The sequence below is a fragment of the Crassostrea angulata genome, chromosome 2 (assembly GCF_025612915.1).
Source record: "Crassostrea angulata isolate pt1a10 chromosome 2, ASM2561291v2, whole genome shotgun sequence".
Lineage (NCBI taxonomy): Eukaryota > Metazoa > Mollusca > Bivalvia > Ostreida > Ostreidae > Magallana > Magallana angulata.
The window spans coordinates 37001897-37015022 of NC_069112.1; the positions used below are offsets into that span (position 1 = coordinate 37001897).

General features: G+C 33.0%; 1 protein-coding gene across 2 annotated transcripts; it reads left to right on the forward strand.

The window, feature by feature from the left end:
- The first annotated feature begins 923 nt into the window (after positions 1–923).
- Positions 924–3634, forward strand: LOC128172942 (olfactory receptor 52B6-like). Of its 2 annotated transcripts, none has more exons than XM_052838679.1 (2): positions 924–1830; positions 2010–3634. In XM_052838679.1, the coding sequence occupies exon 2, from the start codon at positions 2107–2109 to the stop codon at positions 2980–2982; it is 876 nt and encodes a 291-aa protein (XP_052694639.1). In that variant the 5' UTR covers positions 924–1830; positions 2010–2106; the 3' UTR covers positions 2983–3634. The 2 variants fall into 2 exon arrangements, with proteins under 2 accessions (XP_052694639.1, XP_052694640.1); XM_052838680.1 differs by having other exon boundaries at positions 924–1700.
- The last annotated feature ends 9492 nt before the right edge of the window (positions 3635–13126 follow it).

The window sequence follows — 13126 nt, forward strand, 5'->3', positions numbered from 1 at the left end:
TAACTTTTTACAATTACTAACATGTAATACACAAATTTAATACGAAATTGTTTATACAGGGTCAACTCAATAGTATAAGTCTGACAAATGAAAAATTAACTTTTGCAATTAAAATGACATAAACTTTAAAAATGCGATATGATAGGTAACGATGATAAGCTTATTTTAAGATTAAAAGAAGATGATACAGTATGCTGTCAAAGGGAGATCACTTATTTAGAAAGTGAAAGTAATACATATGTATGCTGGCGTCTCATTATATTGTCCTACTACATGTATTATGCTTACCAATATTTGTCAACATCATAATGATAATTCAATTAAAGCACAATAATGAATTCCTTTAGCTGATCATCACAAAAGAAATGTGTATTCATGTTAACTAATACTTTTCTGCATATGGAAAACGCATACATGTAAGTATACACCACGTGAAATCCATCTAATCGAAAAGCTGGGTAAAACTAGTATCCGCTAATGAGACCTGCAGACCTGCGTTGTGTACGTAACTTCAGACAAAGATTAGTTATTTGTAACGTGCATGTATTTTTGTGACCTATTCTTCAAAACCACTTGCACTATTTTATTAGGTAAATAACAGCTTTATGGTGGTGAAAGACACCTGCATGTTGTGATGTATACTTCCTATTAAAATAAACAATAATGTATACATATAATATCTACCCCAAAAATAATGTCACCTAACATTGAAGCGCAATGGGTTTGAGCGTTTACATGTACATGTCTGTAAGAGCATTGGGGTCCAAGGTGTATTTTTGGTAATTTTACTATTGTAAAATTAATTTTCATGGGGGGGGGGGGGGGTTGAGCCCCTCACTCCCACCCTTCTCTAAATATGTGCACACGATGATGTACATGTAGGCACACAGAAGCAAATCTAAAGACGGCAACCGCCCCGGGGATGGGGTATATTTTAATTTTAATTTTGTTTGTTTTATTATATAGACCATTATACCTTCTAGGACATGAATTGTTAAGATTATTGATTCACTGAAAATTCAATGCAAACAGTTCAACCTTAAATTGCAAATAAAATGCTGCTCATGTGTATTATCATATGGGAAGGGATCTCATCCTTCAGTTATGAAAATTATAATTTTTAAATGTATTACCGGAGTTTGCATGTGGCCTTCATTTTTAATTAAACTGGTACAAAACAGTGTTATTTAGAGGCAAACAAATGGTGCGGGGATTACTGTCTAATGACAGCATATAGTTTTATTTTTGTTTTGATTGTTTATTATTTTGGCAAAGTATAAACGATCGTTTATTTACTTTGTAGCGTATAAGTTGACCTCATATTTGGTGTACTGGAAATTGCCTGATAACAGTGTGTTAGATAAAGTAAGCTTTATATACATTGTATATGCACATACATTTCTCTCTGTGAAGAGTTCACAAAAAGACACTGTTAGTTTCTCTTCAACCATGTCACGTGACGTACATGTTAATTTTAAACCGGATGGAGATAGAGAAAAAGATACTAACCCCACTATCATCACCCACAAAACCGATATCCTCTTAGCAGTACGCAATCTAATGTGTGAATATTAACTTTATATTGATGTACTTCTCTTTAAAGATTCTCATTGAGAACTGTGTTGAGTGGCAAGACAATTTTGATGTCGTTGGGGCCTGGTCATACATATTTAAGAAAGTAGACTTATCCTAGTATACTAGTGAGTGAAATATTCACTTATTTTCTAACAGTTTGTTTAAATTTAGAATTTGGTTGAGTGGCAAGACAATTTTGATGACGTTGGGTCCTGGTCATACAAATCGAAGAGAATAGTTTAGCATAGTTTAGCAGTAAGTAGAATATTCATTTATTTTCTAACATTTTGTTTAAAGTTACAATAGATGTTCAATGTGTAATTTTTATCAGACGTTAAAGAGATAAAATGTTATTTTCCTTCCGTTATCGGTCTTTTTTACATTAGATATATACTCTGTGTTTATGATAACTGTTTTTCAATCTTAATTTACAGGCAACAAAGGGGACTTTTAAACGGATACTAGCAGTACTGCAGGAAAAGTCTGATATCCATTTTAGTAAAACTGTGTATCGGGAAAACACGCAGTTCAATGGCAAATACGTATATTGTTATTGCTGCATCGATTTTGTTTTGCATTGGATTAATTGGAAATTCTATCACCGTGTGTTTTGTTGCTGTATCCAAACGGCTGCACACTCCAACATACGTCCTGATTGGTTGCCTAGCAGTGTCTGACGTACTCGCCTCCGTAACGCGATATGTTCAGATATTTAACACATCTCTTTTTTATGAGTATTCTCATCGTTATATATATGAAACATTCACCTTTTTATTTATTCATTCGGCATTTTTCCATATGGTTTTAGTATCATATGTTCGTTTTGTTTTCATAACAAATCCTCTCCACAGTTTGAATCTGACTTGTAAAAAAATTCTTTTGATGTCTTTTGCGGTTTGGTTAAGCTCTATTGTCGTTTCCATCGGATACGGAGCAGTTAAAGTGCTAAATATAATGAAAATGATATCTTTGGAAACAGCAGAGTTTACTGAGGTTGGGTTTGGTTTGTATATTTGTGGTTTACCATTTATTATTGTAGTTATTTTTAATGTTCGAAAGCTGTATTATCTGTACAACCAAACAGCTTTTGTTCGACGAAACAAAATAGCAAATTCGATGTCGTTGATGTTTTGGATTATCATTGTGATTTATCTCCTTAGCACAATATATCCTTTAATTTACACGATTAACTATGCATTGTTAAATAGTTCACTTCTTGATTCAAGCTTAGACTTAGTTCGTGTTATGTTTTCTTTTTCGTTGCTTGTCAATACTTGTTTGAATCCTTTGATATATTTCATGTTTTCACCCCCTGTTTTAAGATGTCTATCCCGATTTCAAACATGTTGTAATTATGGCACAGATCGTCGCATAAGCAATCATAGATCGTGTCCGCAAGTGGAATAGGTTGGTGAACTATTTTTTTCCTTAACCATCTGACGTCACTTCTCTCTGGTTATTGTGATTTCCGTCATCAAATAAAATCGTTTTCGTTCTAAGAAAAGTCGGTGATAGTTTTAAATTTAATAATGGGTCTGCCGATTTCAAAGCCGAAGGTATGTAGCTCCATGTCTGCAAACATTTTTATTGAAGACTCTAATTTTGTTCCTTATTAAAACGTTGCAATTTACAACACACTGAGAATTGCGCTAATTTTTGACTGATTAAGCTTATATCCACACGTTTTAACTCGTACGGAGTTTTAGCTCCAAAGTCGTCCAACCATCATCTAGACTGCGAGCTACAGACCTGCAAATAGACATGTTATACACTTAACAATATTGCACAATTTTTTTAAAATTATTAATAATTAATGTAACATTCATTTAAATTTAAGCTTATGAAAGAAGAATAATGATGGAGTTTAATTGCGTGTTTTTAAAACTGAAATGTATTATTGTGTGTCATTGTAAATAGAATTACATGTGTACATGTATAATGTTGTTTTTTTTTATGTCAGTTACGTTTCAATCGTCAATTTAAAAATATTTTTAAAAAAGTCTTCCTTCGTATATTTAACCTAAATTCTTATAAACTTGAGTACTCTAATAAAGATACAGTTTATAAACCAAAATATTTTGTTTTTCTTATTTCGAGAATGGTCATATTATTGTAGTTACATGTATAACATTATATATATCAGTGTTTGATAAACCCCATTGTCATTTAGTTAACAGAAATCACAGAAAGAGGAGCATTTTACAACCGATGAAATGGGTAATTTGCATTGAAACTTGTAAAATCGACTTTTGATTTTAGATAAAAAATAATAAAAATAAAATACAACGTCTGTAATTGGTTTCGAACCCGCTTTAATAAAGATACAGTTTATAACAAAAATCTTATTTCGATAATGGTCAGCATACTGTAGTTATAATAAGATATATCAGTGTTTTATAAGCCCCAGAGTCATTCAGTTAACAGAGAGCACAAGAAGATGAAAGTTGTACAACAGATGACATAGATAGTTTGCACTTAAACTTGTAAAATCGATTTCTGATCTTGGATAAAAAGGGAATAAAATACAACATCTATAATGGGTTTCGAATCCGAGATCCTTAGATTTGATATCCAGTACTCTGTTCTTTCGCTACTTTTAACAGGTATGCGCTCACAATTTAATAAACTTTCAATTGAATGGATGTGATGTGATGCAATGCAATGCACAGCACACCTGCATCGTTTTGATCCACCGTGTTTACCCGTAAAAAGATATACATAATTGAGGTGCACGGTGTATGGATATATTTTCCATGGCTGGTTAAAATGACACAATTTTTGATCACGAGAAATAAGTGCTGCTTGTTACCAATGTGGTCGGATAGAGATAAAGCTGCATAGTCAAAGGTCTGTCGCAGCTTATTTAAGATGTTTGAAAGCGACCATGTCTTTTATGTTAACGACTAACTATTGCACATTCTCCAATTATTTTGAACAATATATGGTAAAAAATCGATTGATAATTGTAACTCTGGGGGATATACATGAACGGACGATAAACTAAAGCCAATCATATAGGAAGAAACAGTGACTAAAATACAACAAAACTAAAATTGAGCTCGTTGCTAAAAACGAGGAGGTCTTCCATTACAGCTTCAAGTCAAGATAGGATTGTCAATCAGTCTAAATAAAACCACTCCTTCCCCTTGAACTTGTCAGGATCTGACAGGCATTGATAGGAAGTCATCTTCACACGACCTCAACATCTGACCAATCATGGCTTTAGACAATCATTAGGAACTCTTTCAAAGTTGACAGGCAATAAATCATGCCTGTTTTCTATGTAAACTCCACCTGCAGAGTATTAAAGAATTACACCTCTCATTAAACAGATAAAGGCATGTATGTGATAAGTTGTGATGAATTTAGATGGTATGCAAATCATCTAGAGCTCGTTGCAAGCAACGAGGAAGCCTCCTTTACAGCTTCTATGCGATAAGTTTTGGTACAGTGTATATTTAGATCGTATGCAAATGTAGAGGTCGTGTAAAGATGACCTCCAATCGATACCTATCAGACCCTGATGAATAAAAACCTACGCGATAATAGACGAAGAAATTAACATATTGTAAGAAAAGAAAATGTTTGCCAATGAAACTCCTGAAGCACCCTTGTACACTCTCTGGTTGAATAATATCATTTGTTTTGGTTTAAGAGGAATGACAGAATATTACAATTTAGAATTGGTGGATATCAAATTGAAAAAAAAAATCAGTTGGCGGCACAGATATTCTCGAATGTAACGAAAGACAAACAGAAAGAAGAACAGGGGAAAACAGTGTGGCCATCCGCAAAATCAAACCCAAAATGATTTAGACTTGGACGCAAGAGATCCAATTGATCTTTACAAACTATATGCAGCAAAAATACCTCATTCGATACAATATTCGTCAGATGAGGACCCATTCTAGCTATAAAAAAGAACCATCTCTTGATTTGACCGTCGTAGCGATAAATGGTTTTTTAAATGACAAGTTGGAGAAACAATCTTGCTTCGTTTATGAAAGAGATGGCTACAAAAGCTAACTTTGCAGGTCACACGCTTACAAACTACAGTGCAGGAAAACATCTTGTTCAGAAAAATCCATAATTTAAATGTTCCACCAACTCACATTATGCAAATAAGCAGACAAAAAATTGTACAGTTGAATTATAGCCAAAAATTGAAGAAATTCTACAGCTGGTATTTTTTATCATAAGTTATTAAAAATCAAAACCCTAGCACTATGAACACCTCTAATATACAATTGATCTGCAAAACATTTACTTCCTATCTTGAAAACTGTAGAAAAGGTTCTCCGTACACAAGGGGTACCAAATAGGCATTATTTTGCCAAAAAATAAATCAGTTCAACAGGTATTTTTTTGTTTTTAATCAAATTATCAAAAAATAAAATCATAGCAATATGAACACCTCTGATATATGAACAACTGACCTTCAAAAGAACAACGTCCTATCTTGAAAACTGTAGGAGGATTTATTCGCGCAATAGGAATACGTTTTTGGCAGCCGTCCGCTCGCCATTTTCACCATATCAATAACCAGATTTTCCTTGGAAAACCCGGTTAAAAACTTAGGAAACCTCTGGATATTTAGATACATGTATCACTTTTCAGAAAGTAACAGACTACGCAATTTTTCGGCCAGAGGGTAAATAAGGCATATTGCTATCACAGAAACTAGAGGTCTATACGTTATAAAAGGTTGATTGGGTCATAGACAACGTATATATAACGATAACTCTTGTACAAAGAAACATTGCTCTTTTGTTAATACATACACATTTTATGGTATATATTAAAGTGTCATAATACTTTCTAAAAATCCATTTATACAAATGATTTAATGTATTACGAAAACCATTATTTTATTTCAGGAAAAATACAAAACAATATATCTGACTCTAAATGAAATGTTTTAAGAACCAACTACCTGCCATAATACAGAAAAAAAACATTCAAAATCTCCAGACCATTAGGTACATTTAGGTCGATGTATTGTGAGTCAGAAGGAGGCTTAAGGTCAGTATTTATCATTGGCACAATTGCATCATTGCATTTTTTAAAATCCGTCCTTTGTTAGTGTAGTTTGTCGTTTTCTTACGTTTATTTTTATCATGTTTGATCAATTTGCGTTTTTTAATTGATAAAGACACATTTTGACATTGGGTTGTTATTTAATTTTTTTTATTAATGGCCAGATTCATTATAAATTGGATATTGTTCAAATTGAGTTGGAACTTCTCCTCAACTAATACAGAACGCGTTGGTTTGATACAGGATATCCGGAATATCCAAAATATCTCGGATATAAAATACGTTCAGAATAACAGAACTGATTGCCCCTCTCACCAAACAAATGACAGAATTAAAATATATATTTAAATATAAAAAAGAACATAAATATCAAATCTAGTGACAGAGACTTTTTCCTGTATGAGTCATCCCTATTTTAAGAGGAAAACTGTTTATTATATAAAAATTGGATAATATTATTACAGAATTTAGTTTTTATACCTAAATATACATTATATTTAAGTGCCATTCAAATTACAAATCATTGTGCATAATATAATCAGTACATACAAAACCCACTAACATTACATTTTACAGTTCCGGATTCATAAAAACAGTTACAAAATGTACATGCAGTGTATATCAATACGCTTATTCTATATGTCATGTTTGAGAGATGCTTCATCCCGTTTGGCTTCACTTCACAAAGAAAATGGTTACAATATAGTGTCAGAAGAAGGAGTTACACAATCGTTGATTTGCCATCAAAATCAGAAAATGTTAATAGATTCCTAGTTTGTGAAATTGTATTTCTTATCTGTACATGTTTTAATATTTATTATCCCCTCGCGCAACTTGTTGCGAAGGGGATATAGCATCGCTACCGTGCGTATGTGTGTTCGTATGTATGCGTGTATGTATGTGTGTGTGTATGTGTGTGTGTGCACTCCATTTCAATTTTCTAGTAAATTTATAAAAAAAAACCTTCCAATAGAATTTCCTCAGCCTTTGCACATATATGCCTCATTGTAAAAGATTAAAACAAATGCAATGTCATATTAATTGGTCAAATTATAGAATTCATGGATCCCCCGCCGGTCAAGCAGTATATTAGTATCTCGTCTATCGACAAAGGCTGATTTAGGAACTTGACCAAGGTATTAGTGGTATAAACATTTGGTATAAATTTAATGAAAATCCATCAAAATTTGTAGGCATGAGAGCGCTTACAAGGTCAACTTTTGGATAAAACGGAGTCATTATTGTGGTCAAAGTCCCATAACTCCAACAAAAAGTATCGACCAATGCTGATTTTCGAACTTGACCAAAGTATTAGTGGTATAAACATTTGGTATAAATTTAATGAAAATCCGTCAAAATCTGTAGGCATGAGAGCACTTACAAAAAAGTGTGACGGACGGACACACGGACGGACGCCCGGCATGTCAATGTCCCCGCACCGCGTTGCGGCGGGGGACAAAAACTTAGATAAAATTACACCATGGTAAAGGAGGGGGGGGGGGGGCATACATTAGGACAAAATTCGTTCAAAACTAAAAATATTTATCATAGATTGCACACTTCTGTAAAATAACAAAGAAAAAATGCATGTGCCTTTCCAAACCATTAATACTATTACAAATTATTATTTCATTAAATCAATGTTATAATCAATTTTGTATACGAGTTATCAATATCCGCTTCACTTCTTTGAAACCAAAGTGAAAGTAGGCAGTTCAAATCAACAACTTGATATTTTTTGGATTTAGATCTGGTACATGTAAAGAAAATGTAATGGAGAGTTAGTAGAATGTGGTTTTCTCATTAACATAACTAAATATTGCTTAATAATGCATCCCTACACACAATAAATCATGTCGCGAGGGGATGCTCCGCTTAGCGGTGTCCTTTTTAAATATGTTTCTTATTGTTATGAATCTCTTTAACAAGTTTCAATAAACGTTAGACTAGTATTTAGGTTTAATATATGCTGAGTCTATATTTGCCTCAATTAATAAACGTTTAAAACATCAGGTAAACAGGTAAACATATGCCTTTCTGTGTTTAAGAGTAGTTAATGAAAGATAAACTTTGCGGATGTAATGTCGTTGCACCATCTGGTGGTAAATGATGTAAGGAATGACAACTATTATACGAGACAAAAATTCACATTTTTCTTAATGCTTATCAGATGGAAAATAACAAGCACAGTTTCAACAAAAAGGCCAAATGCCATAATTGGGGATTGGGTTTTAACAAAAGAATATGTATGGTTTGTTTTGTTTGAAAATGAATACTTTATAAAATTTAAGACGCCGAATAAAAAATATGTTTAGGAACCTTTTGACAAAAAGACATGGTTTAATAAGAAAATGAAATTAACCATTGCGTAAAAACCAAACATTAACTTGAAATGAACTGCGTAAATCCAATGCAATAAATATTGTATCTGTATTGTTACAACATAGAGTTGTTACCCTTTTCCTATCAGACATTTTAATTCCGGATTGAATTGATTATAGCTTTGTGTTTAGTTACATTTTTAAAAGTTTTGCGTAGTATTATATTCAGTAAGGTTCCACACCAACTACATGTATTATAGTCATCGTCATGATAGGCTTAAAACCAATGAAATCAAAATAATGATCAAGTGAGCAGTTGTGAAAAATTATACGTTAATGATCTATTTGTCAGGTATTTAAATGAGTGTATATTTTTCTTTTTCAGTTTCTTAATATATATATTATGTATAGTCAATTGAAGGAATTAAAGCTGTGTTCATACTACAAAGCATTACATTATCATACATATTAAAAAAAAACCCTACAGGAAAATTTGAGGGAAATTCTGATCAAAACGGATGTAAAATGTAGAAGGTAATTGTAAGCCTCTGTAGTGGTTTTTTCCGATCGCCTGATGAATTCATGTTAAACAATGTTTTACTAACATGTAATACTGAAAAGTCTAGAAAGTGCACTTAATACCAGTCTTGTTTGATTAACTTACATTACAATTTACAGTTCATTTGACTGAAACCGTCACGCATTAGTTCATCACTTCCTCGTTTTTATCTGGTAATGATTATTTGAAATGCAAGACGTGGTTTCAAGTTATATTTAAATTGATAGATTTATTTAAACGTTAATAGAGATCGTGTTGAAAAAGTTTCAAAAATAAAAGATAGCTAATGTTATAATGTAGAACATTAATACAACTACCATTCAACATGTTATAATACTTTAATTTTCAAAGAAGTACCTACTAAAATCTTAGTGTTTAATTTTTTTTACAATTCATTATAAAATAAAACAAACACACACATAATAAATACAACGTTCTTGCCTTGATGTTGTGTTCATTGTTTTTGTATTGGTTCAACAACTACTTTTGATAAATTCCAAGATGTTTCCCACCCTCAATTGTTTTCATATGAGTTATGGCAACAAACCGGGAAAAATCCACGATAGCATAAGTTGTTCGTAGTGTGAGTTGTCGAGATTAAATAACAGAGAGAAAATTAAAACAAATCTGTGGAATTTGTGTAGGCACATATCATTCGTTTCTAAAGTGTTGTGTGTGTGTGTGTGTGTGGTGGGGGGGGGGGGGGACTCCAATTCCAAAAATTACCCAACTTCCCAATATCATAAAATATAAATATTAAATTATCACTGGCGTCGGAAGCAAATTGAAAGTCGGGGGGGGGGGGGGGCTAGACTAATCTTCAGAAATGTAAACAAGCAAAACAAAAAACCTAATTCCCCAAATCATGAAAATCCTAATCCCTAGGGGAGGGTGGGGGCTACCTATAGTTCCAAAAAAATTCTTACATACCAAATCATTTTTTTCCAAATCATGAAATTCCTAATCCATTGGGGGGGGGGGGGGGGAGTTAACTTTTACTCCAACTTCTCAATATTTCAATCTTTTAAATTTAAGAACAATTATGTTTCCTTCGACCAAAAAAGGGGAGGGGGCTGAACCCTCTCTGATGCTATGTGCCTAATGGTAAGGTCTAACTTTGCAAAAAAAAAGCCCCCCCCCCCGGTTCCGACGCCTATGACTATTACAAAATTTTATGTACATTTTCTGCGACGAAAAGTGAGTGGGAGGGTGGGGACTGACCCCTCGCCCCCTCCAAATACCACCCTCTTCTGATGCGAAATGCCTGCTGTGAATCTGTTGTAGAGTGTTTCTGCTTTAAAGCTATTTATAAACCTGTCTTTATTGACCTAGATGTTACACTTATTTGTCCTTGAATGCTGTCGATGCTACGGTATATACAATAATGAAGATTTCTGCACAGTAGGTTTTCAATAAAATTACTCCATTTCAACAAACAGGATATAATGTGCGTGCACACTGTAGCATTTTTTTTTTAAGAAAATGATAATTTGCGTGATATTCATGTTTACATACTTCAATTCATAATAAATCATATTGCATTTAACACAATATAAATTGTTCAATGTTTATTATGGTTACATTTATTTGGAATCGATATCAAATTTCCATAGAGTTATCTAAGTTGCATCTGTAATATTTCCGTATTGTTAAGGTTGGACTATACATACGGGTATTCTGCTTTTGGTTTCTTTATATCAAGAAATCAACTAGCATAGGCGTCGAAACCGGTGGGGCTAGAGGGGGGGGGGCTAGCCCCCACTTTTTTTTGCCAAATTAGACCTAACCATTAGACACATAGCATCATAGAGGGTTCAGATCCCCCCTCCACTTTTTGTTCAGGAAATATAATTCTTCCTAAAAAGGTTGAAATATTGAGAAGTTGAAGTCATAGGCATATGACCCCCCCCCCCCCCCCCCCCGATTAGGATTTTCTTAATAGGGGAAAAAATTTGGTGGGTAAGATTTTGTTTTTTGGAACTATAGGTATACTCACTCCCCCCTGAGATGTAGCTGAAAATGTTCAAATGTTAACGAAAGGCTCGCGACGACGGATGAAAACGGATTGCAATAGGTCACCTACATGACACAGATGACCTAAACAGATAGTAAAGGAATGTACATGTAAGCCTCTTGTTCAAAATACTTTGCAAAAATATTTTCAGGAGCAGCAACAACGTTTCTCACATTTCCTGATTGGTAAAAAGCCATTTGTTAAGTGTTTTATCAGTACACACGCGCTTATCTAAAATGTTCTTGCAACAGATGTAGTTCATTTTAGATTTTTTTGGGGTCATATCTTCCGGGTGCAATTTAGAACATAGCACTTAAAAACCATATCCTCTTTTATACTATCGCTGTATATATTTGTAAATAAGAAGTCTTTAAATGTAGTGCAGATTGTTGATTACACAGTGAAAAGAATGAAAACGGATTGTGCACATTTTATACGTTTGTAGATATTGCAAGGCATTTTGACGCTTTAACCTGCCTATATGATAATCGAATGTGTACTGCTAAAAATCAACTTTTTGTATATTGCTAATCGCTTACTGATACATCAAGATATTGAACGTAGTTATCTTGGATTAATGGAACAATCTAGAATTTGAAAAAAACCCATAATAATCTATGAAGAATAAATTGATTATCAATTCTCTCTTTTTCTTTAATTGATATTTAAGGAAAAGATACTGTTTTCTGTAACATGCTGGATTGAAAACATCATGTAAATTATTGAATTATAAAGTACATATACATATACTGCAAATCAAATCACATAAGGTGGTACAGTAAAGTTGTTAAATATTTCTGCACATTTTTTTCACAACGAACTAGCTATATATTACATTTTTTAAGGAACAAGCATCAGTTGATGCAATGCTATGTTTTTTTAAGAGACAGCACGGCACATCTAATTAAAAGACCGGTATTTTTTTTTACAACTCATTAATGTATAAATATTCGAAAAATTACAAATTTCTCCAATAAATCAAGTTGATTATTTCATTAAAATTAATAATTATTTATGGTCCATGAATATATACATCTCATCTATACTATTACGCATGCGTATTTACTATAAACAAAACACATACAGGGCTCGCGAAGATTCCTCTGGACCGGTGTGTTGATAAAAATGTCTTATCGACTTCTCTAAGATAATAATTTTTCAAAGCTTTTAAAATAACCAGACTTATTATTGCGTAAGTAGGTAATTTGTGTTTTCTATTTTGTTTAATTTTATCACAGGAGTTGCAAACTAAATTCAATTTGTAAGTGAGGCCCCTTTAGGGATAGTTTGACATATCTATGTATGTTCATGTTTTAATATGAAATGAAATATGGTAAATGATTTTGAAGTTATCGAGAAAATGGTGATGTGCTCCGTTTAGAGAGTCCCTTCTATCCCATATCCCATGATGACCGTAGCCAGCCGAAGATCAGCTTTCAGCACGGTTCAAATACTGTCAATTATAATCCAAGTGGTACAAATAAACGATTTGAGATTTATCTGGCCTGTACGACCCTTTAATTTTCGGAAGCTCATAATTACATTAGCTAAGTGTTTGAAAAGATTTGAAAGGGATTTCTTTGTACTTCAAGAGTCACAATCAACGTTATTTCTTACTTC